This window comes from Myotis lucifugus, unplaced genomic scaffold (assembly GCF_000147115.1).
Source record: "Myotis lucifugus unplaced genomic scaffold, Myoluc2.0 scaffold_136, whole genome shotgun sequence".
NCBI lineage: Eukaryota > Metazoa > Chordata > Mammalia > Chiroptera > Vespertilionidae > Myotis > Myotis lucifugus.
In genome coordinates this window covers 2,805,740-2,831,820 of record NW_005871184.1, presented here as the reverse complement: position 1 = coordinate 2,831,820, position 26,081 = coordinate 2,805,740, and the positions used below count along the sequence as shown (strand labels likewise).

Genomic DNA, 26,081 nt, shown 5'->3' with positions numbered 1-26,081 from the left:
TGTCTATATAGACATTACCTTTTTTCTTCCAGCAATAATTTCAAAATTGAAAATAGCTCTTCAGATTTAAAGAAATTTTTCCCTTAGGAGAATCCAAGCAGGTGATTTCTCAGCCATTGATAAATGCTCTTGAAAAAGTCATGAATATGTGAAAATAGAATAATGATGCATTTGTAGTTACAGTTCCTGTTAAGAAGGTTCCATCATAGTTGAGAATTGTATATACCAAATCATACAGTAAACAGGAGGAGAACACATGTTATTTCTAAGAAGCAATGTTCAGGTGTGTGGGCTTTCAGACTTTCCTCTTCTTACTTCACATGTGCAGCTAAATAGTTGCAATACATACATAAATTCACACATATATACATGAATAATAAGTAAAAAAATTGCTTGTTCATTTGCCAACATATGTTTTTAGTTAAGCCAGGGTGGGGAACGTCCGGCACTCAAGCCTTATAAGGCCCATGAAATCCTTTGGTCTGGCCATGCCAAGGCATTAGGGGTGAGTTAATTAATTTTTTGATCAAATATAGCAGGCTAATTTTTAAGTTGATAATTTTGTATGGCCCGAGAATGATGTTATAACTATCTAAATAGCCGGTGGCAGAAAAAAGGTTCCCACCCCTGATTTAAGTTGTCATTTAGAAGGATGGTCTCAATCGGGTAGGAGCAGATAGGTTTATAGATTCTTATACTTACATATTATATTCTACAATTAAAACTTATATGCTTAAACATGATAAATTAGATAGTCCTTGATTGTTGATACAATAATTAAGCCTGTTACTCCTTTCTCACTCACACCGACAAGAAACCTCTGAAATCTCCAAATGTTAATATTAGATGGCAGTACCCTGGTCTTACAAAACACCCTATTTTTGTGTAGCCTTCACAGTCATGTCTCTTTCGTACTCATTTCAAAACATTTGTATGAATTATTAATCAGTTAAGACTGTAAACTGCTGGAAAGCTGTTGTATTTCTATTTTTTTTCCTCACATATCAATTAGCAGATTAGGTACTTAATACTTGACTCATGGAAACTAGTCAAGTAGATACATGCTGCATTCTAAGAAAAGAGCACAGATGTAGGAACACAAAAGCTGTAGAGTCCAGTTCCAGCACTGCCATTGGCTAACATGTACCCTTTCCTAGCAAACTGTGGACTTAGGTGAGGTTAAGTTTAGGGAAACCACAGGGAGAGTATAGTGTCCAGTGCTCATAGCAGTTGGGTTGTTACTATCTCAGCCCAAAGGATGTGGAAAGGAAGTGGCTGCTGGAACCTGGAAGAAGAGAGAAGGGTAGAGAGAGCTGTCTTGAGAGGCACTGTGACCTTGGATAGAGAGATGTAGCCAGTGTGAGGCAGCTTCACTGGGATACAGTGAAGGGAATCAGTACTCTGATCTCTCACTTTCCTCTGTTGGCCTGTCCAGGTTGCCATGGACTAAGTCCACCTGGAATCCATAGAGCAAGGGAGCTCATTGTAGACCACATAGGTCAGCCTCCCAATGCAGAGAGCATGGTGGAAAGGCATAGAACATAGATCTGTTTTGACAAAAGATGGTGTCCATTGCATTTGCCTCTCCAAGTTTTTTTTAAGTCAAATTAACCTCATTATCCCGCTATAATCTCTTTCCTTTGCACTTATACTTCTGTTTCCCTAGTTCAGTTTCTCATTACTTTGCCTAGACCAGAGTCAGTTACCCATGCAATCCATCAGTATGAACACTTAAGATGAAAGAATTCTCCTTTGCTAGTCTTGCTCTCAGGAATTCAATTTGTATATCAGTCACTTCCAGAGAATCTGAATGCTCAGTAGATGTGGGTGGAATTTCAGTATTCCATCGTGCCTCTGTTCTTGTTGGAGGGATGCATCAGTCTGCTGTCTCACAGAGTTACTGGTCTGTTACATCAGCCTCAAGTCTTTAGTCAAAGTCTTTCAGTATCAAAACATCACAGCTTAATCTGTGATCTTCTGTGGCATATGGCTCAGGGCATTAAACATAAAATATTCTTCCAGAATCCCATTCCAGCAAGTGACCAAAAGCATGGAACAAAAATGCCATCACGGCACATCTGCCAGCAAAATGAAAGCCGAAGCTTAAAGACAGTGTAGACCTGTGATGAGTAGAATTTATAAAACTATAGAGCCCTCAGAATTAGGCAAAATTATTGGAACTTTAATATGTCAAATTCAGTGTGGCCAGCTGATGTATATAATTGACATGAAAATGCCTTTCTTAAGGAACTGTTTAATTTTCTCTTTTTCCTCTTAGACTAAGTAACAATTTAAACCCTCACATGAATTAATGTAATGGTAAGACTTTTATAGATAATGCATCCTAGTTGTAATAGTTATTTAAATAAATAAAATCAGTAGATTCCAGGTGAAATTTATGAAACCTATGTTTTATTTAGATGAAACTTGAGCAGAAAGTTCTTTGATGTCTGTATTTAGAAAACAAAACAGTATTCTATATCATATAATATTGTATACTTTCAATATGGAAAAAAATATTATAACTTTGTGCTTGACACAATACTAGGGCAAGTTAATTCATGGACCTAACACATAGTTGGAACTTTATATTTGTTGAATAAGTTAGATTTTTGGATTTTGAAATGATAATGACTCATTTTGATCCTTTTGCCACATTCATGGTTATGATCTCCTGTGGGGTCACACTTTGGTGCCTTCTTTGACTTAAGTAAGCTGATGGTGGTCTTTGAGGACTGGCTTTATGGATGGCTTCAGAAATGTCAGTGAAAACATAATGAGCATTTTAGTTAGGTGATGCATTTGGTTTTTATCCATATAATACACAGGAGAGACTAGAATTCCACAATTGACTTATATTTTTGGAAACATGTTTTTTGTTTGACATTTTGGCCTGTGACAATTCTATTAAAGTTTGATGTGTTTAGTTTATAAACAACTCTGTAAAAATCAGGTGACACCTCTATTCTATTTCCTTTTTTTCTCAGAAACTTTCTGATGAATGGTAAAAGGTGTCAAACAAAAATAAGTAATATATCAAGAAATAAGTAAGAAATAATGGGCATATATTGTATGTCTAGTGTTACTAATACTGGGTGACATTTGCCTGGTTATTGAAACTCATTCAGAAAATAACTTTGCTGTCAGTGAAAGAGAAACAGATTTTCAAATTCTTGTGTTATTTTGTGCCAAGAAATGTAATTTTTAAAGTCAAGGACACTTGATTTTAATTCAAAATTCTTTTCTATATTTTATTTTCTTAACAGTGACAAAGGGATATTTAGGTGTAAATACAACATAATCCAGTAAACATTTGACAAAGATTACAACTACTTCAGTTCTTATGGACATTTGACAAAAAAAATAAAAAAAATAGTCAACTTAAGTTGACCCCTAAGAAAAATAAGGTTGGGAGCACTGATTGGCCATATCACTTTGTGAGAGCTTTAATGGCAGCATAAAGGCAGTGTGTGGACAGAAGTAATTTGACCATGGTAGCTTGTTGGTTCTAAGCACTCTCAGCTTACTTGTCCATCATAGAAAAGTCACCAGCATTGAAATCCATACCTTAACACAAAATGGTCTCCTACTCCATTTCCAGATTGTCTAATTTATAGCCATGACTTACGAAATTTTTTTTAATTTTTATTTTTGTACCTTAATATAAATTATAAAACCATCTTTTACAGCCCAAGAACCCTTTATAGTAATGATTTTGGGGATATACAAGACCCTATTAGAAGGTCAAGAAATTTTTATAATTAGGCCTAATCATTGAATTTTAGTGTTAGGACTTTGACTACCACCTAATCCAACGTTGCCGCCTAATTCCTAACAAGTTTTCACCGGTGGGCTGCTTGAATCTTTTTGGGACAGGAACTTCAGGTCTCTGAAAGCATTCTTGATAGAAATATAGATCTGCCTTTCTACTGCCTCTATCTTCGGGGTCTGCTTCTCCCTCTGAAGCTACACAGAACATATTTAGTCTTTCCTAGGACACATTTCGCATCTTTGAAGACCGTTTCTTCCCACAACTTCTTGAGGACTACAGTCATTTTTCATGTGATGTATTTGCAGACTCCTGTTCCTCTGTTTATACTGTTCTGGTTCAACTCCAGATTTTCAGTTTCAGTTTAGAATAAAGTGACCAGACCGGGCCATCGTATTTCCCATGGGATTTGATCATTTGCTTCTGGCACACACTCATTTGGTTCCTTGTTCTACTGCTCAGTTTTAAGGCAGGATGGAGGAAGAGGCCCGTGATTGCTGAGGTCTCCTTAGCATCCCTGCTGAACCACTTCATCAGGCCTACTCCCCTCTGTCCATGCTTGGAAAAACTTTTTTTTTTCTGGTAGATTTCCGTTGGCAAGTTCTAAGCCCCACCCAGATAAATTGTCCAAATGAATTCCCTTGTTTGTTCCCCCAAATCTCTCTGACTCTGGAACTTAAGGCATTAAAATCCTGGAGTCTAAATCAGACTTTCCTTTTATTGAATTCTAATTATAGTAGGTATTATTAATTCAAAGTACAGTGTATTATGATTGCTATACTGATGTCAGTGCTTATTTCTTTTACAGTGCTTTATAGCATTGGCTTCGAGGAGCTCAAATGTAAAAATTCTCATGGTATGGTGTGCCTTTTCATGATTGCCAAAAGGCACATATTTGTCCGGCTTACTTTTTGTTCATCTAGAATAAATGCTTTTTACACAGTTGTTTTTAGCATTTTCCAAAACACCACAATCATGAGAGGAGTTGACATCGCAAATTAATGTTTATTGGGGTGCCTGCTGTTCTAACAGCTCCATCCATGGGAACTGCTCTGCAGGCTCACAGCCTTTCCCCCAGTTAATGCAGGAGCAGCTGCAGGCCTCGCAAAGTGAAATCTGAATGTCCTCTGTGGCTTCGGAGGAAACAAATTCATTTTCCCCCTGTAAATCAACCAGCTTCTCACTGTGGCGCCTCGATGATCATGACTCTCTTAATAATTAATAAAGTATCCTCCTTCATGACGAATATGTTTATAATAGATTTATTAGGTTGTTTTGCCCAAGAACAAGAGAACAGCTTATGGCTATTTGAATTTCTCTTCCAATCCACTTAATTTCTTCTTTGCTTTGGTAGTTTATTTTAGCTGGTTGCTTCTTACTGGATTAATTGAGATATTTTGTAATTAATTCTGCAGAGTCAGAAGTATTTTTTCTTTTTCTTTTTATAATGAAAAAGATGGTAAAAAATAAAGTAAAAAGTTCAAACCCAGGGTTATCTATATATATAAAAAGCTAATATGCTAAGTGTCCGACCTCTGACTGGCCGCTATGACCTGCACTGACCACCAGGGGAAAGACGCTCAATGCAGGAGCTGCCGAGCTGCAGTGACTTGGCAGCGGCGGTTCTCAGGTGACACACCCCAAAACCAGAGAGGAGGGAGCCCGATTCTCGCGGGGCTGTGCGATTCCCACCTTCAGCTATGGTTTATGTTGTTGTTGGGGCACTGTCGGTGCCGAATCTGGTTTACTGCACACTTGCGTTTGCATTCCACACCCTGTATGACAGCAACTTTGCAGAGTGCTCTCTCGCACTTCAGGACCCCTCAGGGGATGTTGGAGAGCCAGTTTTGGCCCGATCCCCGCAGGCCCAGGGACTCCACCTGCCAGAGGGACCCTGCTCACTCCGCAGATGCTGGGGAAGGACCATGGGAGGTTGGCTCCAGGGCATGTCTGGCCCTTCTCGCCCAGTCCTACCCTGCCAGCCACCTTCTAATTAATTTCCTTTCAATGTGCACGAATCCGTGCACCAGGTCACTAGTATAAAATAATCTTAGTTGAAACATACTTTCCTTTTCCTCCTTCTTGCATGAAGGTGGGAATTATCATGTTGTAGCACCAAACTTTTTTTATGGCAAGTCCTTGCAATATATCTTACCTTCTTTTTAAAATTTCTTTCATCTTTTATTTTTTCAATTACAGTTGACATTTAATATTATATTAGTTTTAAGTGTATAGCATAGTGATGAGACATTTACATAACTTACCAAGTGACCCCCCCCCCCATAAGTTTAGTACCCACCTGGCACCATAGAGTTATTACAATATTTATTTCCTATACTGTACTTTATATCCCAGTAACTGCCAATTTGTACTTCTTAACTCCTTCACTGGTGTTTACCTAACCCCCCAACCCTTCTCCCCTCTGGCAACTATAAGTCTGTTCTCTATCTATAAGTTAGTTTCTGTTTTGATTGTTCGCTTATTTTGTTTTTTAGATTCCACATATAGTTGAAATCATACGGTGTTTGTCTTTCTCTCTCTGACTTAATTCACTTAGCATAATACCCTCCAGGCCTATCTGTGTTGTTGCAAATGGTGAGATTTCAGTCCCTTTTAAGGCCAAGTAATATTTCATTGTATATATGTATCACATCATCTTTTTCCAATCATTTATCAATGGACACTTAGCTGGTTCCATATCTTGGCTATTGTATATGAAATGTCTTTTCTTTTGTCTCTTAGTATAGCCATTTTTTTTTAAAGTCTATTTTTCCTGATGTAAGTATTGCTATTCCAGCAAAATTTCCATTTGCATGAAATATCTTTTTTTATTCCTTCACTTTCAGTCTGTGTATGTCTTTTGATCTGAAATGAGTCTCTTAGACAGCGTATGTATGGAGCTAGTTTTCTTCTCCATTCAGTCTCCCTCTGTCTTTTGTTTGAACATTTAATACATTTACATTTAAAGTAATTATTGATAGGTATGCAGTTATTGCCATGTTATCATTCATATTTTTTAATTTTTGTCTTCTCCTTAAAGAAGTCCCTTTAACATTTCTTGTAATACTGCTTTTGTAGTAATGAACTCCTTTAGCTTTTTTGTGTCTGGAATGCGTTATCTTAATGTGTGTTTCACTTAGGTTGTAATGGTTTATATTCCTAGGATATGGAAGCTTGAGCCTGGAGATACTTAGCATTTGATTGGATAGTCACCTATAAGAATGTTTATCCACGTTAGGTCTAAGGCCTCTGAATTCACAGGATTGGGCATGAAATCTTGTGCAAACAGCTTTTCTCATGAAAACTTTGGCACTTGTAATCAATACCAGTAATAGCTAGTACTGAATTAGGAAGTATTAGAACTATACATTTGTAATTTAATATTTCTCTCTATATATACATGGGTATATATATACATACATATATATATATATATATATATATATGTGTGTGTGTGTGTGTGTGTGTGTGTGTGTATATATCCTATCTAATAATAGACAAACATGGTAATTAACCGTACCTCCGACACTCTTCCCATTGGCTAATCAGGGCGATATGCAAATTAACTGCCAACCAAGATGGCGTCCGGAAGCCAGACAGCTGAAGTGAACAGGAGGCTTGCTTGCTCCAGTGATGGAGGAAGCCAAGGTTTCCCGCCTGCCGCTGCTGGGCTCTGAGCTGCATTCTAAGAAACAATGTTGCAATTATAGAACCTAAACAAAACCCAGATACCTGCTTTCAGCCGTCAGAGCTGGAGCGAGCAGGACCGAAACAATGTTGCAATTATAGAACCCAAACAAACCCTAGATTCCTGCTTTCAGTAGCCGAGGCCTCAAGCTGGATCCGGCCTCAGAGCTAAAGCCAGCTCTCAGCTCCAGTGACAGCCATAGAAGGTAAATAAATCCCAGAATAAAAGAAAAAAAGGAGAGGTTGGGAGCTTCAGTCGCCCACCAGCCTGAAAACGGCCCTCAGCCCCTCACCCAGACTGGCCAGGCACCCCAGTGGGGACCCCCACCCTGAAGGGGGTGTGACCAGCTGCAAACAGCCATCAGCCCGTCATCCAGGCTGGCCAGGCACCCCAGTGGGGACCCCTACTCTGAAGGGGGTACGACCAGCTGCAAACAGCCATCAGCCCCTCACCCAGGCTGGCCAGGCACCCAAGCGGGACCCCCACCCTGATCCGGGACACCCTTCAGGGCAAACCAGCCGGCCCCCACCCATGCACCAGGCCTCTATCCTATATAGTAAAAGGGTAATATGCAAACTGACCCTAACAGCAGGAAGACTGGGAATGACTGGTCACTATGACACACACTGACCACCAGGGGGCAGACGCTCAATGCAGGAGCTGCCCTCTGGTGGTCAGGGCGCTCCCACATGGGGAGCTCTGCTCAGCCACAAGCCAGGCTGATGGCTGCCAGTACAGCAGTGGTGGTGGGAGCCTCTCCTGCCTCCTCAGCAGCGCTAAGGATGTTTGACTGCAGCTTAGGTCTGCTCCCTGCTGGCAAGTGGGCATCCCCCAAGGGCTGCCGGGCTGCCAGAGGGATGTCTGATTGCCATCTTAGGCCCAATCCCCTGGGGAGCAGGCCTAAGCCAGCAAGTGGTCACCCCCGAGGGGTCCCAGACTGCAAGAGGGCACAGGCTGGGCTGAGGGACCCCCTACCCCCGAGTGCACAAATTTTTGTGCACTGGGCCTCTAGTATATCTATCTATCTATCTATCTATATATATATATATATATATATAGAGAGAGAGAGATGGATAGAGATATAGTGACACATAAAAGGGTGCTATTTTATAGTGTTTGAAAGAGATCAAGTTTGATGAAAATGAAAGGTAAATTTTAAAATGGAAGGAAATTCACATGTTTCTTTTCTAAATGTGTTTGCAAGTGTGAGAAGGGCTTAAAGAAAGCAATCCTCATTTCCTTAAAATCAGACTCAGAGCTCCTGTTATGCAGGTCCTGGAGTGTATCTGATAAGCTATATGTACTCCGTGCTTGACAGTTTTAGGATGCTTTCTGGTTCTGCTGTCAGTTTTGCCTCTTTCAGATTAAACTTCCTTTTTAGTGTAGGGTAGGACCTGAATGGTCTGCTAAAGCAGCACCCCTACCTGCATCCTCTAATTAGAGCATTTAGAGTTGAATACAAAAGTGGCCTGGGAAAAATCAATTTCCTTGACTATGAGTTTAAACTGGATCCAGTATCTTAGAAATGAATGTCTTACAATAAACACTCTGCAGGAGTGAATTCTGCTGTGACTGCCCTGAATTGTATAATTTAAGGGGGAGGAAAGGGAAATAGAAGTATATTATACAGAACACATCACTCTGGCTGTGCTTTTTAATGAGGTTAAGCAACATTATTACCATTTATCGATGGACACTTAGCAAAACTGAGTATCTCTTCCCCCCATAAATTGTAAGAAATGTAATCCTGAAGGTTATTAGCGTTTGTTCTTTTAGCTGCTTTTATACTTAAAATTCAATAACACCACACTTGACCAGAATGCCTTTGCCGAGGGGCTATCTCAGGTTTATATATCGATATATAAATTTGGGAAATAATAACTATACTAAAATAGATAAACTATTTATTTATATTAGTTATTAGTTTTCCATGGAAGCAATATCAAATTACTACAAACACGATGGCTTAAAACAGCACAAGTCTATTGTCTTAAGATCTGGAGGGTCAGAAGTCTGAAATGGGTCCACATGGGCTAAAATCAAGGTGCTGGCAGGGCTGTGTTGTTTCTGAAAGCCCTGGTGGGAAATGTATTTCCTTGCCTTTTTCTGACTTCTAGCGACTGCCCACATTTCCAGGCTTGTGGCCCCTTTTCTCCATCTTCACAGCCAACAATGGCCTGTCCAATCTTTCCCACCTGGTATATCCCTCTGACACGGACGCTCCTGCCTCCCTCTTCCACTTATGAGCACCCTTGTGATTTCACTGGACCCACCATAATAATACCAGATCCCTTTTCCAATCTCAAGATCAGCCGATTAGCAACCTTAATTCTCCCTAGTCATGTAATGTACGTACTCATAGGTTCCAGGAATTAGTGCATGGATATTCTTAGGGGGTATTATTCTTGCCTACACATCATCTGACCTAAATTTTAACATGATTATGTTGGGTGATACCTTGGCAGTGTACTGAAGGAGGGCGGGGAGCGGTGGTGTAGAAGCAGGAAGATGAGTTAGGTGCAGTGTTTGAAAGAGATCAAGTTAAGATAAAGTGGTGGCTTAGACAAAGGTGGTTATAGCAACAGAGGTGGAAGTAACAGGAGCCTGGATATATTTTGAAGGCAATTTGCTGGCCTGGTAGGTATAGGATGTGAGAGAAACAGAAGAGTCACGTGGAATTTTTGGCCTAAGCATTAGGAAAAAATAAGTTGCCATTAATTCGGATGGAAAAAACAGCTGAAAGAGTAGGTTTAGGGGTTTAGTGTTCAGTTTATGGAAAGCTGAGAATGCCTCCTTTAAAAAAAAAAGGAGCACTGTCTTTTTAATAAAACGTTTTGAACATTTTCTGGTAGATCTGAGTTGTCAAGAAGTTGGATTTACTGGGTAAGGATTAGGAGGGTGATAAAGAAAACTTTTTTTTTTTTTTGCCTTTGCAATGATTTCTGTTATTTCAGTGATTTATAACCTATGGGACCAGGGAGGTTCTTGTAACATCTTAATATATTCCTGAAACTTCTTCCATGACCACTTTTGCCAGATCATCCTGAACTGCCTGTGTCAACACTTGCACAAAGCTTAAGAAATGGGTATTTCCAAACATAACACACTAATGCATGATGTTAATGATAGAGGGAATTATGACAGGAGGTGTATGGCGCTCTCTCAACTATCTTCTCTATTCTGTAAATCTAAAACTGTGCTAACAAATAAAGTTGATTGATTTAAAAAAGAGAGCAAAAGAAAGAAATGGGAGTTTCCTCCAGTATTGAGTCCCTAGAAAACATCTTCTTTCTGTAGAAATTAGTTCTGAGTGGCATTTTCATGTTATTCCTGGGTTTTTATTTCTTTTTTTAAAATTAAATCTTTATTGTTCAGATTATTACAGTTGTTCCTCTTTTTCCCCCCCATAGCTCCCCTCCACCCGGTTCCCACCCCACCCTCTGCCCTTCCCCCCCTCCACTGTCCTCATCCATAGGTGTACGATTTTTGTCCAGTCTCTTCCTGCACCCCCACACCTCTTTCCCCCCGAGAATTGTCAATCCATTCCCTTTCTATGCCCCTGATTCTATTATATTCACCAGTTTATTCTGTTAAACAAATAAAGTTGATTGATTTAAAAAAGAGAGCAAAAGAAAGAAATGGGAGTTTTCTCCAGTATTGAGTCCCTAGAAAACATCTTCTTTCTGTAGAAATTAGCTCTGAGTGGCAGTTTCATGTTATTACTGGGTTTTTATTTCTTGTTTCTTGTATTTGAAGATTCTTTTTAAAGACTTCCTGACAGTGAATTACTTAGTTATTCCAGTGGTTTTGGCAGCCATAGAGGCCTGTGGAACTTGAAAAAACAATAGTTAATATATATATATAGTGTGTATATATATATATATATATATATATATATATATATATACTATATATATATATATTTGATTTTTTTACAGAGAGGAAGGGAGAGGGATAGAGAGTCAAAAACATCGGTGAGAGAGAAACATCGATTCAGCTGCCTCCTGCACACCCCCCACTGGGGATGTGCCCGCAACCAAGGTACATGCCCTTGACCGGAATCGAACCTGGGACCCCCCCATAGTCTGCAGGCCGATGCTCTATCCACTGAGCAAAACCGGTCAGGGCTAGTAAACATATATTAGGAAAGGTTGTTATATTCCAGGTGTTATGTTAAGCACTTTCAATGGCTTATCCTATTTAATTCTTAGAACAAACTGATGAAATCTTTAGGGATTATCTTGGCTACATTTTGGCAGGTGGAGTAATTGACGCTAAGAAAGGATAGGAAATAATGGTGCTGGAGTTCCAGCCCAGGTAACCTGACTGTACAAGCTGCTTCTCCCTGCTGTACCATAATTTCTGCCCAAATTGATCCATGCCATCTATCTGTGCTTGAGATTATTGTGTGTGATTGGTATTAATTTGATACCAATAGGAGCTGGCTTTCTGCTCCTCTGTGTGTACTTCTCAAGAAAGCTAAACCTAGCAGCATCCAGCTCTCCAAGAGGGAAAGGAATTTCTGGCCAAAAGAGCCATCTGTGGCCCTGCTGCTAGTTCGTACCAAGCTTCTGACACCTGGTAATGGTCACAAATTGATCCCTGCCTCAGCCTTCAGCATACATCCCACATCATCCAGTAATTTCGTGCTTCACTTCCGGTCCCATTGAACACCTGATGGCTTGTGGCCCCTCCATCTTCAAAGCCAACAATGGCCTGCCTGACACTGCATCCCTCTGCCACTGACTCTCCTGCCTCCCTCTTTCCTGCTACTCTTTTACAAGACCCACTGCCCGGAGAACTGTGTAGCCACTCAGCCCATCAGTGATCTCTCTTCATCTGGCAGCACCAGAAAACTGACTGCTCACCCTGAGACAACTTGGTAACTGCTCAATCAACCGCAGTTTTATCTAAAATTAGGAGCAGGCTTCCTTGTGAATGACTTGACTATAAGCTTCATGAGGCATGGATTGTGTCTGTTTGGTTCACTGTGATATTTCTAGTGCCAAGCAAAGTATTAGGTACCAAGTTCTTGTTGAATGATCGTATTGTGCACTACGATGTGTAAGTACCTTATAGGGAAACTCAGGTGTCTTTGCTCTAGTAATGCTCTTAGGCTGTTGTCTGTGCCACTAAACACCACAGAGGAACAGCCAACCAACTAAATAGCCCTACACTCCCCTGCTGACTAAGAAATGGCCATTCCGCACCTACTCCATGAGAAAGGTTTGAGTTTAATGCTACATCCCATAAAGCCCAGCTCTTGTCCTGACCAGGTACTTAGTTTAAAGGTGTTGATTAATGGCAATCACCCTTAACAGTGGAGAACAGATATTTCACATATTGGAGATTTTAAGGACTAATCTAGAGTGAAAAGTATTTTCTTTGAAAAAGTTAGTGAAGCCATCAAATTTCCATCTGCCATCACTTTACATTTCTCTGAGGTCTTGAGTCTACTCAATGGACTGAAACTCATCTATGTTTTTGTGCAGATTTTTATAATATGCCCTGAGATTTCATCCTTGTCCAGGTCTCTTTTGTGCTGCAAAACAAGAAAAGTGTTGATACAGTATTTCAGGGATATATTACCTTTGACTTCTCGCCCAATGCATGCACTCACACTGATCTGTTCTGTGGGATTAGATTACTTTTGACCAGGTGACAGAGTGATGCAAAAACAATTTAAAGAATAATCTCTCTGCAGTATAACTGCTCCTTTCACTTGTTGATGAAATTGTTCATATAAACTGTTAGCAAATACAGACTTCTTCATTCAGTTCAAACACGGGCAAATATGTGGATCCAGTGCTAAACAGTCCTGGTTTCTTTTTTATTTTCCCAGGCAAGAAAACTGATCAGTGATTTTGCCATCATCTTGTCCATTCTCATCTTTTGTGTAGCAGATGCCCTGGTAGGTGTGGATACTCCAAAACTAATTGTGCCAAGTGAGTTCAAGGTAGGTGAACTTCTGTCTTTTGGTCATTCCTAGAACCCTTTGGCTTTCTTTCCTTCCCCCTATTATTCTAGTTTGTCATATCTGTCCTTAGTTAGTTTTGTACAATTATCCATTTCTTTACATATTTTGAAAATGTTCTCTTGATAGGCACATGTATACATTTACCCGTTTCTTTATTAAAATTAAGTGTCTGAATGATCATATGAAAAGTTAAGATTACATTGATTTTTATGAAAAATACCTTATGATAACATTACAAACTCTGCTTTATACTTTTAGAGTATTTTAAAATATTCATAGTATTTTCATACAACTCATCACTTTGACCCATATAATAATTCTAGGATGCAATGTAAGTATCGCCATCCTTATTTTATGAAGTTGATTTTTAAGCTCAAAAAATTAAGTAAAATACCCACAATCACATTACTACTTCAGTGATCTTTTTCTGCTACCAAACTACCTGCCATGAAAACACATATTTATGTATAATGTGCATTTTAATTATTACAAAGAAGATACAGGAATTATTCATTTTATATTGTTGGTATTTGCAGGCCCAATAGCTAAAATTTACATTTCAGTCATTCTTAATATTTCATACCTAAGTTTCCATTATAAGTTTTTTACCTATTTTCTAGAACACTTAACCTTTTTTTCCATCATGGAGACCATATACTTGCTAAGAAAAACTAAATTAACTATAGTTTTAGCTTAGTAACTACTCAGTGAGGAAGGGGTATCTATGTTATAGCAAATAGAATATGCATTATCTCTTCCATCACATATTCATTAGCAAAGAAAAGTTCTCATGCATTTAATCATTGGTTCATTTAAGCCAACATGTACTGGATGTGTGCTTTGAGTTAGGCTCTATATTGGATATTTGTAATGCATCGACGAGCAAGACAAAGTTGCTTTCCTTACAAGCTCACAACCTGGTAAAGGTAGTAAAATCTGGATAAATTCAGTGATGGAGTTATGAGCAAGTAAGAGGAAAAACAGAAATATCTTCAGAGGAGAAGTGAGACTTTTTTGATAGTAAATACAGAGAAAATAATTCATAGGTAGGATTTTATTTTAGTTTACTTACATTGTTTAAAGTCAGAATAAAGGATAGGATTTTTTTTGTAGTAGAGATATATGATCTGCTGATAAACGATAGATTGGGAACTAGAAGAATAACTGTATTTTTTCATTCTCTGTGGTATTTCTGAGGATTTAACCAATTATCCTGGGTTATTTTTCATATATAAAATAAGAAACACCAGAGTGTTCAAATAAGTTTGAGTATAACATAAAAATATTTGTAGCTTTTTATATATTATAAAGTCATTATAATGTGGCAATATTAGAAACAACTTCAGTGTAATTGCTCAAGTCCATGGACAAAGGTCATGGTAGTTTTGTAATTTCTTGCCTATCTCTTTACTGAACATCACATCTGGTTTTTTCTTATGGCCGGCCCTTAAACTTAAATTCCTTTCTTCCACATTGAGTCCTTATCTTAGATCGTTTTTTTCCACCGGATCTATATTCTTAGTCTCCTTCATTTAAAATACTGCCTTAAAAATCAGCTCCTTTAGGAAACGTTTGGTGAATAATCTTCTTTGTCCAGTTTACCCATAAAACTCTTTCCATTTTTTGTGTTGGCTCTCCAAAATTAAAAGTGTACCTCCCCTGTTGATTTTTCACAAAGTGGTATGTATTCATATTGGTTGTTTTCTCTCTTCTTCAAGCCAACGAGTCCGAACCGCGGTTGGTTTGTCCCACCATTTGGAAAAAACCCCTGGTGGGTGTACCTGGCAGCTGCTATCCCCGCTTTGTTGGTCACCATTCTCATTTTCATGGACCAGCAAATCACAGCTGTGATTGTCAACAGGAAGGAGCATAAACTCAAGGTAAATGTTTGTGGTAATGGTTATCATTGCCTTCTCCTTTCTTTGAAGTACTTGCAAACAAATATCAATTCAAATTAAGATGGTTTGATTGGGAGTTATATTATAACCACTGTTCCTGGCAGAGTCATAGGTCACGTTGTGTTGACACATTTCCTCAATATAATACTTTAGGGCGATTTCATTTAAATCCAAAAAAGTTGTTTCACGTTGTATTTCCTTAGCTGCTGAAGAGAGCAATTTCAGCACCAAACCCAGTTGTCGATTTATGGTTGCGAATATCTTTGGGGATTACTTTTTTTTTCTCTTATGAAATTACATCTCGTGGAAAGACCAAGAAAGGCATGTATTCCCATTGATAACATTATGATAACATTACAAACTCTGCTTTATACTTTTAGGGTTTTGTGGGGTTTTTTTAGTTGACCAATTTAGTATGCTGTATTTACAGTATCTTTGTTTTATTTCCCCTGTATCCCTAGGATTGACCTCCTGTTCATAGAGTTCAGAAGGTCATTCTAATCCAGTCTTACACCCTTAAGGACTCCCATGATCTCTCAGGGCAGGCTTGGACTCCAGGGCTTGCTGATTGTAGATTTCCTCTTTCTTGTTGCCATTGTTACTGTTTTTTTTTTTTTTATGTCTAGTTGTTTCTCTGACTTTCTGTCTGGTAGCCATGATTTGTATAAGATATTTTTTGTATCTTGTCAAGCAATTTCAGATGTTCTATACTGGGAGGGGTTCAGCATTGATTTAGTTTGAAAGACTGAAAATGGATGTTGACTAATATATTTTATTCTGAAAAAATTTTGCAAACATAACCTTCATTTTGATATATAGTTGGCCAGATTTTTATGTGTCTTTGGAGGTAAATAACTATTTTCATTTTGCTTAAGCTTTCTTATTAATAAAAATCAGAATTTTAATTTAGAAAATTTAGGATTGAAAAAAACAATTTTTAATTCTCCCATTCCCTGTAGAAAACATTGGAAAATCAAGACCTATTAGGATTTACCTCTTAGAAATAGGAGTTGAGTAGTAAATAAAAAATAAGTTTTCATCACTTTTGTAGTTGCTTATTTGAAGTCATTCCTTTGCATGATAATGTCTATAGAGTAAGTGCCAGTCTTCTGACACAAATCTAATGATACTAGTGGAGATTTCATCATGAATTAAAGGCTTTTCACTCTGGATATGGTTTTGTTCACATTTGTTAGTCAAGGAATGTGAAAATTGGAGATATTGTCTAAAATTATAAAGGTCCCTGACTACTATGAAATTGAGTCCAGAGAGAAACCTGAAATAGTGAGGGAGGTGGAAGCATTGTGATATTAAAAGCAGCATGGTTTTGGGTGGCATTTGCTTTGGCTCTGGGTCAAGTGGCACTGGCTGGCTGGAGGCTCTGTTTGGGATGGATCCACCTTTCCACTCTGCTGCACAGCTCTGTCTTGATGTAGGAACGCCAGGGCACTTGGCTTTTCTTTTTTGGCCATCATTTTGGTTAGTTTTCCCCACATCCTTGCAGAGCACTCCAAAGCAAACCAGGTTCAGCAAGGTCATGTCTTATCCAAGGTCATCCCCCGAATCATTACAGAGACAAGAAGAGTGAGTGAACTTCAGATCACAAAGCAAGGGATACTTCTCACAAGGAAAGTGATTTTAAGTGTTATAGATAGGGTGTGGGAGAGAGAAATAGTTTGGGATAGATATATATTAGGTGATTGTAGCAATAAATTTTGTCTGATATTCTCTATAATAAAACCCTAAATTTTAATGTGTTTTCTTGGATAACTAAAAAATCTGCCTTGCTTTCATTTTTTTCTTTTTATTCCTGCTGTCAAAACTTAGATCCTTTTATTTCATGTCTAGAGTATTCTAATTGTTTAGCTAATGGTTTAGTTAATAACCAGTCTCTTTTGCTTCATTCTAAAAGCAATAAATTTTCTTTTAAGTGTGTTTTTAACCCTGGCTGGTGTGGCTCAGTTGGTTGAGCATCAACCCAGGCACCAAGAGGTGTCTGATTAGACTCCCAATCAGGGCTCATGCCTGAGTTGCAGGTTTGATTCCTGGTAGAGGGAACAAGGCAACTGACCAATATTTCTCTCTCACATCTATGTTCCTCTCTCTCGTTCTCCCTCTTCTTTCCTCTCTCTGTAAAAATTAATAAAAATATTTTGTAAAAAGTGTAGTTCTTATATGTCAGTCCTCTATTTCTAAACCTTTATACCTTGGCCTCTACATCTTTGCCCCTTGAAGAAAATCAGTTTGCCTTAGCCTGGGATTTACTAGTAAGTCTCTTTGTGATATGGTCTCAGCCTAAATTTAAAATGATTCTCTTCACATACTGTACAATAATGTGGCCAAATTAATTGCTGGTTTCTCTTCAAGTCTGGCAGTTTTTCTGCTAGTTATCCCACTCCTTAGTGATTACCATTTATCATATATCATCAAAATCCTCACCATCCCTTAAGGTACTCCAAATATAAACATTTGTTAGTGTAACCTTCACTCCTAATGTAATTTCTATTGTTTATGTTTTTGCTCTTAGTAATTTTGTATTATTCTGTGGCACTGTCCACACACTGTCTCGCAAGGTAGATATTTTGTGTATTTACCTTATGTCCTTTTCTGGGCCAACACGTTTTTAAGCTAAAGACCATGTTTTAGTCCTGTTTTCCACTCTCATGTGGCCCATCACATGATTGCCATATAGCAGACTCAATAAATACGCATTGAAGAATTTTGTTATCTTGGGCGACATGGTTCTCAGAGGTGTTGCACTGTTTGAAATGGGTGATAACTGGAAACCATGCCAGCCCATCTCCAGTTCTCATAGTGAGTGCTTATAGTATTCCATACCTGTTTAGATGTCATCACTGCAGGAATTTTTTGGGTTCTTTCTAGACCTAGTTAAACACTTTATCCTCTGTTCTTTTGGGTATCTCTTTCGAACTTCTTTGAATATGTATTTGGATTGCATGTAGTTTGTGTACAAATCTAAGTCCTCTCATCCTATTGTGAGCCCTTTGGTGGGAAGAACTATGTCATGGTTCTCAGTGTGCCTATACACCTTTATTGTCTGGATCATGGGGGCTCCTAGCGTGAATGCTTATTCTGTATCTATGCATATGTGTATATTGCTCTTGACCCCTTTGTAATATTAACAGATGTAAACTTCAGATTGTTGGGCTAGTCTTTTTCTCTCATCATTTATTTCTGTATTTGCATTCCTAAATTACTTAGGCTTTCTATAACAAAGCATGTACAGCATCAAAAGGAAGTGAAGTTTCACTTCCTATCTCTTTACTTAAAATAATCTCCAGTTTCAGAAGGTAGAACATCCTTTGGATTTGTATTCTTGAAGACAAGGAAGTTTTTTAAACTTTAAAGGTTATACTTAACCTTTCAAGCCTGTATTAATCCTTGCTATGTATGGAGCATTCATGTTAGATGTTGAAGATAAAAATCGTTCTAAGTTATGGTCTCAATGTGTTTATGGAAAGGAAGACTTTTTGAAGAGAGTGATGTTAAGAGGCACAGAGTAATTATCTATGTATTATTTTGCCCCAGAACTTTTATTTATTCTGGTGCTTTTGCTTTCTCAGGTTTGTATTCTGCTTTGTAAAATCCTCATATTACCTCTTTGGTATTATGTGGTCCCTTTTTGCCAGTCTCCAGGATATTTTACTCAAACTTCTTTTAGTCGAAAGAGTTTAAGAAAGCATCAAGATAGCTCATAGCATAGATTTTTCTGCAACAGCTAATTCTTTTGACCCATTGATCTGGCCAGTGTCCACATCTTGAGGTTATTACAGCTTTCTTGGAGACAAGATTTGGGGATCCTGCCTACTAACTACCCTGGTGGTACCTCTAATATAGTCTTGAGTGATTTAAGCTAAATAGGGCTTAAAACTATGTGATATTCCCAGCTGCTGTCAACTTCCATTCCTTCCCCCCAAAATGACTCATATTTCTACCAATTAACAAATAAAGTTTTAATTTTTTGAATGGCCAATAAATAAATTATAGTTGACATTCAGAAGAATGTATACATCCTATTTGTCATTCATTTTTTAAAAATATTTTTTATTGATTTTAGAGAGAGAGGAAGGGAGAGAGATAGATAGAAACATAGATGAGAAAGAAACATAGATCAGCTGCCTCCCGCACACCCCACTGGGGATCGAGCCTGCAACCTATCGAACCAGAGACCTCTTAGTTCATGGGTCGATGCTCAACCACTGAACCACACCATCTTGATTGTCATTCAGTTTTTAGTAAAGATTAATTGAAAATTGACTATATATCATGCACTCTGCTAAAGTATTCAGGATACAGTTGCAGTCCTATTGTTACTCATAGTCTAATGTCAAAGACAGATAAATACATATACAACTTTAAAACAGTGCGATGAGTGCTGTGATCGAGGAAAGCATGAGATAACAGATAGAAAAACATGAAAAAGGAGACCTAACCTTAAGGAACTCAACCATCTCATCTGACTGAGGCAGGAAAAACTACCAGAAAAGGTGAAGACTGATTTGTTTTAAGAATGAGTAGTCCTGAGCCAATGGAAGAAGAAGGCAGAGTAGCCGTTATTCCAGGTATGGGGTGCTGTGTGGGCAAAGAGACAAAGGCATTAGTGAGTAAGATATATTCAAGGAATTACATGTGGTTGAAAGTAGTCATGGCATAGGAATCAAGCAGGGGACAGGTGAACGGTGAGGTTACAGATGTGAACAGAAGCCATATCATGAGTGGCATATAGCAAGGTCATAAGACACATCCCCAGGCAGGAGTGAACACACTCTGTAAGTGCCACCTTAAGGTATAATCAGAATCCAAACAGTTCTTGCCGTCTTTACTGCTGCCTCTCTCGTTCTATCACGAGCTCTAACATGGAACTTGTAAGTTAGGAGATCTTATGTCCTTGAGCCTCTTCAGGCTGTTCCTAACACAGCAGCCATCGTGCTTAGAACATAAGCAAATCCTGCCATTCAGTGGCTTCCCATGTACTCAGCGTACAAGCCCAAGTACTTCTAGTTCCCTTAGTGCTTATTACTCTTTAAGATATGGGGTAGTTTACTTATTTATGTTGTTTATTGTTATCTCTCTTAGTAGAATGGAAACTCCATAAGTGCCGGAATCTTTGTCTATTTTATTCTCAAGTGTGTCATCAATACCTAGGAATATGCCTATTAATAAATTTTCAGTATTTGTTGAAAGAATGAATGACTGGGCCCCCAGATATATCATGATAATTATCTCATTTGTCACTGTTTAATGAGTTTATGTTGGCCATCCCTACCTTCGTTCTCCTTTCCCCTACCTTACTCCACTCCCACTTCAAACCATTATGCTTTCAAACCACTGACGCTGAAATGAACTGGTTTTATGAATATGTATTAATCTCTTTGTCTCCCAAAGAGATTTTTGTTCTTAGTCAAACTTGGACTCAGTAAATTTATGCTTTTTTTTCTTGTGTCAGCTCCCCTTGCCTGTGATGAGTTCTGTGAGAACATGATTAGACCCATGTGTGTGAGCCAGGGGTGAAATCTTGGCCTTTCAGAGAGAGGAAAGCAGTGTTCTGACTAACTGTAACAGGATCTGAATCAAAACAGTCACTGGGTTCCTAGTGTAAAATCACATTCTCATTTTTTAAAGCCAATGTCTCCATTCCCTGGGATTGGTCATATTCTGGCTCTTGGTGCTGCTGCTTTCATGCTGTGAAAATGAACTGCTCTATTTTCTCAGGCTCCATAGGGGCATTAAGCATTTGATTTCTTCACAAATAGAACAGAGAAACAGAACCATAGAATAACATTGTGGACACATTTGACAATATTTATTTAGTGAGTAAAAGAGTTAGACCTTTTGTTACGTTGTCTGCTCTCCCAGTCAATAAATGTTATTGTGACCATTGGGCAATGTTTGAAATCAGCCTATTCTGGTTATGGGGATATTCATTACCTTCATGATAATGTGCAGCAGATTATAAACAGTTATTTTCATCTACTATGAAAGGTGAGAAATGGTCTTCTACATAGCCTCTCAAGGTTGCTTTCAGATCTTTCGTCTACATATGCTGAATGCTGTCTAGGTGAACAGCATACTGCTAAGCAGTTGAGCAGAGACAGCACAATGCCTGCTTTTAAGGTGCTTTTCTTGCTTATGTTAATACCAACCAATATCCCTATTGCTACTATTACCACTTATTGAGCTCCTGCTATGTAGCAACCACTGCAAGATGCTTTGCTTCTGTTATTTCATTGAATGGTTCCAATACTCGTCAAGGTAGATGTGTATCTCTGTTGTTGATTACAAAATTGGATGCAGAGAAGATAAGTAACAATAAACACATAATAAGTAACCAGTCATACATCAAGCTAGAAGAGGTGTAATGTGGCCACTTGGTGTTTAATCGTGAGGGTGAATAATAGGACAATGAAGTCACTTCACTCAAAGAGCTTACCTTTTAGTAGAAATTTTTATCGAGCAAAGCGAGTTGGTTTCTTTGACTAATCTTAATTCCCACCGGGGGCTATGACTTGATAGCAATATGAGTATTTTCTTCATGTGGTTTTGTTACCTCTTCCCACAGAAAGGAGCTGGATATCACCTGGATCTCTTTTGGGTGGCCATCCTCATGGTGGTGTGTTCCTTCATGGCTCTTCCATGGTACGTGGCTGCGACTGTCATCTCCATTGCTCACATCGACAGTCTGAAGATGGAGACGGAGACCTCTGCCCCTGGAGAACAGCCCAAGTTTCTTGGAGTGAGGTATGTGAAGTCAGAAGACAGTGACTCTACAGAACACCGTGTGCACACATCCACATGTCAATCATAAGGAAATGGGAAAATATGGAGGAGAAAGGGCTAGTGATGATTAATTTATTCCCATACTTCCTTTTCTAGAAAGGACTAAATTTTTCATCAGAGAGTCCTCAATAATTTTTTTGAGTTCGCTTCTTATGATAACTAAATTTTCTTTGATTTATGAAAGGCTAAGTGATACAATGTAAAAATGCAAACAGGTCATTCATTTCTTCAACATGCAGGTCCTTCTGATGCTGTGGTACTGACTCTAGCATATCACATATAAAGACCAAACCCTTTCATCTTTTAGCCCTTTTGAGACTCCCTAAAACTCTCGAGTCGGCTTATGATTTTTAAGATTCTATGAAGGGAAAAGAATTCTTATTTTCCAGTTCATTTTTGATCCCCATAAGCCTGAGAAACTTTGACCTTTGGCTGTTAAACTTGAGTAGCCATGAAGGACTTTACAGGACCTTTATAGGCTGTTGTCTACTTTTTACAGCAAACCCTGCCCCTCAGTGCTGGGGTGAATAGCTCACATGACAAAGCCTTCGTTTCCCACGCCACAACAGTGGGTGATTCTTTCTTGGGGGCCGGGGGAGGGGGTGTTGTATGGGAATCATATTTGTTAAAAAGTACTTTTGTTGTTGTAGATTTGGAAATTAGACTGATGAGATTTTATTGCACTTATGAAATTTCCCTGAGCTGTTTATTAATTAGAATGTGGGACAATGTAATATCTGTCTCCTGTGAAAGAAGGTGTAATTACACAACAGTTCAAGTTGTTTAAAAAATAAGGGCTTCAAAGAGGCCCATAATTGTTGGGCCAAGAGCAAGTGATTTTTTTTTTCTTTCTTGATTTTAAAAGGAGCATAGGATTTAGCAGAATCAGTTTCTTCTTGATGAATTAAAATCACATATTGCAATAGTTTTAAGAGAATTTTATATTTATGTTGAGCTTATATGCTGTCCTTGAGGTATTAATTACATATGATATCAACACCTTTGCTATGTTAGCCAAACATTGATTCGGTCAATGTATAGTCTTTTTTGAAGGTGGAAAAACAAGAGGTAGATTGGTAATCTTTTGATTTGGTTTCAGGGAACAAAGAGTCACTGGAACACTTGTGTTTATTCTGACTGGTCTGTCAGTCTTTATGGCTCCCATCTTGAAGGTAAATATGTGAAATATTTCGTCCTTTTCCAATACTGGCAGATAACTGATATGTGAAGAGTAGAATTTCTTGTGAAACATCTGCAGGACTCTCATTAGTTCTATAACACACTGAAGCCGTGGTCAGATAGAATGAGGACTTTAAAAAACTTTCATCTTGATTTTCTTCTCACTCCTATACTCTATCATTATTGTTATTATTATTATTGTTGCAATTAGTTGGTTTAAACTATATTAAATTACCAATATTCCAACCTTTGACCTATGAAAATGGCAACTGCATATGATTCAACCTGATTTTCCCCCACCCCACATATTTTATCCCCTTAGTTTTCTTGCATCCTTTCTTCCCATCACTTTCCATTTACTTTCTCTAATTCCCGCCCCCTTTCCTCCCCATAATAGACTCCTGGATAACATGAGTGACTCAGTATAATCATTTTGCAATTTTTCCCCTATTCTTAATCATTACTGACTATTTCTATTTCCTTTGAATAAGAAGGCCTAATATTCACAAAGGGCGAATACAGTAAAATTATTAATTTATAATTAGAAAACTTAGAATTGAACTTTTTTTCAAATTATTAGAGAAATTTTATTTAGAAAGTTACAGAGGTAGTAGAAGTGAGACAGCGGGGCTGTGCAGGCTCAGGGAACAAGTTATAGAAGCAAAAGAAGGGGCCTTGGAGCTTAGAGGAAGGAAAGGCAAAGGTAACGTGCCTCGGGGGGAAGAAACAGTGGTCAGGAAAGGCTTGGACTTGCTCCCGAGAGAGAGCACATGCCTAGAATTGAATTTTTGAAGAAGGGAAATGATATGGTAGGTTATTTAGAAAGTTATGAGTCAATATAAAGGTTTGATTGATAGGGTGAATGTCTGCCTAAATAGATAAATATAAACTACATGTGAAAGCCTACTTAGAAACAGAAATAGGATTAAAACAGGTTCAGATTAGTACATACTTGTCATGAAACTTCCCGTTTTCTTTTGTGACACAAGCATTTTATTTCCTTGTGTATCATATAAACAGTACTAGCCAGTTATTGATAATTTGTATCTTATGCTTTGAACCACAATGCAAAGCACCACAGTCACCTATAAACCAATAGCCATAAACAACTGTTAGCAATATCCTTCCAAAGTTTTTTCTGACAATTTTTTTATTTTTAAACAATTCTAATTTACAAGGTTTTTAAAATGCGTATTTAATTGCACAAGTAATGAAATAGTACACTCTTGTAAAGAATTCAAACAATACAGGACAGATGGTGAAAGGCAAAAACCATCCATTTCTCTCAGGTTAGAACATTATATGTCAATCGCCAATCAGATGAATTTGAGAACAATGAAATTATAAATTCTTAACATATAGATAAGATTGACTTTGCCTTTAGGATACTTAGATTAATGCATAAATTATGCACAAAATACCTGGTGAACAGTTAAAAGATTTAAATATTCATCTTTCATCCTTGGTTTCCACAATGTCAATTAACTGGTTTAATTCCTTTTTTGACTGCAATCAGGAGGGAATATGTATCTCATGCAACACATGGAGTAGTAAAATTAAAAATAACTTTACAGAAGCCATTTCTGATTATAGAGAGAGGACCTTAAAAGAGTATAGATCTTATGTTCTACAGCAGCAATTTTCAACCTTTTTCATCTCCTGGGACACATAAACTAATTACTAAAATTCTGCCACACACCAAAAAATATAACTTTTGCTGATTTTACAAAAAAACAGATAAAATTTTGATTCACTATCAGTGAATGGCTATTGTGTTGGCTGTTGTCATTTTCTATTTGACACTGTAAAGGAAAATAAGTCAGTTCCCCTGACTAAGTAATCAGGTATTGCATGTTTTAAAATTCCTTGCAGTGCAGCCCCAGCAAGGTGGCTCAGTTGGTTGAGCATCTTCCCCCAAAACCAAAAGGGTTTCAGGTTCAGTTACTGGTTAGGGTGAGTGGTGGTGGTGGGGCAGCTGCTTGATGTTTCTCTGTCACACTGATATTTCTCTCTCTCTCAAATCAATTTTTAAAAAATTCTTCCAGCACAGATCGAAAATCCCCGTTCTACATGGACAGGGGGAAATCTATTGTTGCTCTTGCCAGTGCACAGCAAGTGGTGGGGTAGGGCTCCCCAGCATTAAATCCACTGCCAAAGTGCTTTCCGTTCCTGTGCTGTCCCAGAGACAGCAGCACGTCAGCTGATGGGAAAATCTAGTGACAACTTTTTACCACATGGACACAGACCTCATCTGCAGACATCAGTTATTAGAGAGGTCATTGCTGCAGTTCTGACCCCATGTGTGGGAAGCTGTACTGGGAATGAATCTGCTCCTGGGCTCCCTGGAGGTGGGCTTGCTTGGCACACTGCAAAGTTTCTTTTATGGGGTCTTTTATACTTGGCCATTATTAGACAAGGAGTAATATACAAAGATCTTTCCATCAGTTCATATTTATTCATCTCCGCCACACACACACCCATTGTTTCTTTTATTTTTATACTAGAGGCCCAGTGCACGAATTCGTGCACCAGTGGGGCCCCTTGACCTGGCCTGCGGGATCAGGCCGAAACCAGCTCTCTGACATCCCCCACGGGGTCCCAGATTGCGAGAGGATGCAGGCCAGGCTGAGGGACCCCACCAGTGCACGGTCGGGGCCAGGGAGGGATGCGGGAGGTTGGCCAGCTGGGGAGGGACTGTGGGAGGGCTCCAGGATGTGTCCGGCCTGTCTCACTCAGACCCAATCGGCTGGACCCCAGCAGCAAGTTAACCTA

General features: G+C 38.6%; 1 protein-coding gene across 1 annotated transcript in view; it reads left to right on the top strand.

Moving 5' to 3' along the window:
* SLC4A4 (solute carrier family 4 member 4) overlaps nt 1–26,081 on the top strand; it is a 329,830-nt gene that overhangs the window by 285,133 nt on the left and 18,616 nt on the right. The window contains exons 17-20 of the mRNA XM_006094401.3: nt 13,300–13,413; nt 15,153–15,314; nt 21,913–22,091; nt 23,230–23,302. Of these exons, the coding sequence (XP_006094463.1) occupies nt 13,300–13,413; nt 15,153–15,314; nt 21,913–22,091; nt 23,230–23,302 (528 nt within the window). The remainder of the gene's footprint in view (nt 1–13,299; nt 13,414–15,152; nt 15,315–21,912; nt 22,092–23,229; nt 23,303–26,081) is intronic.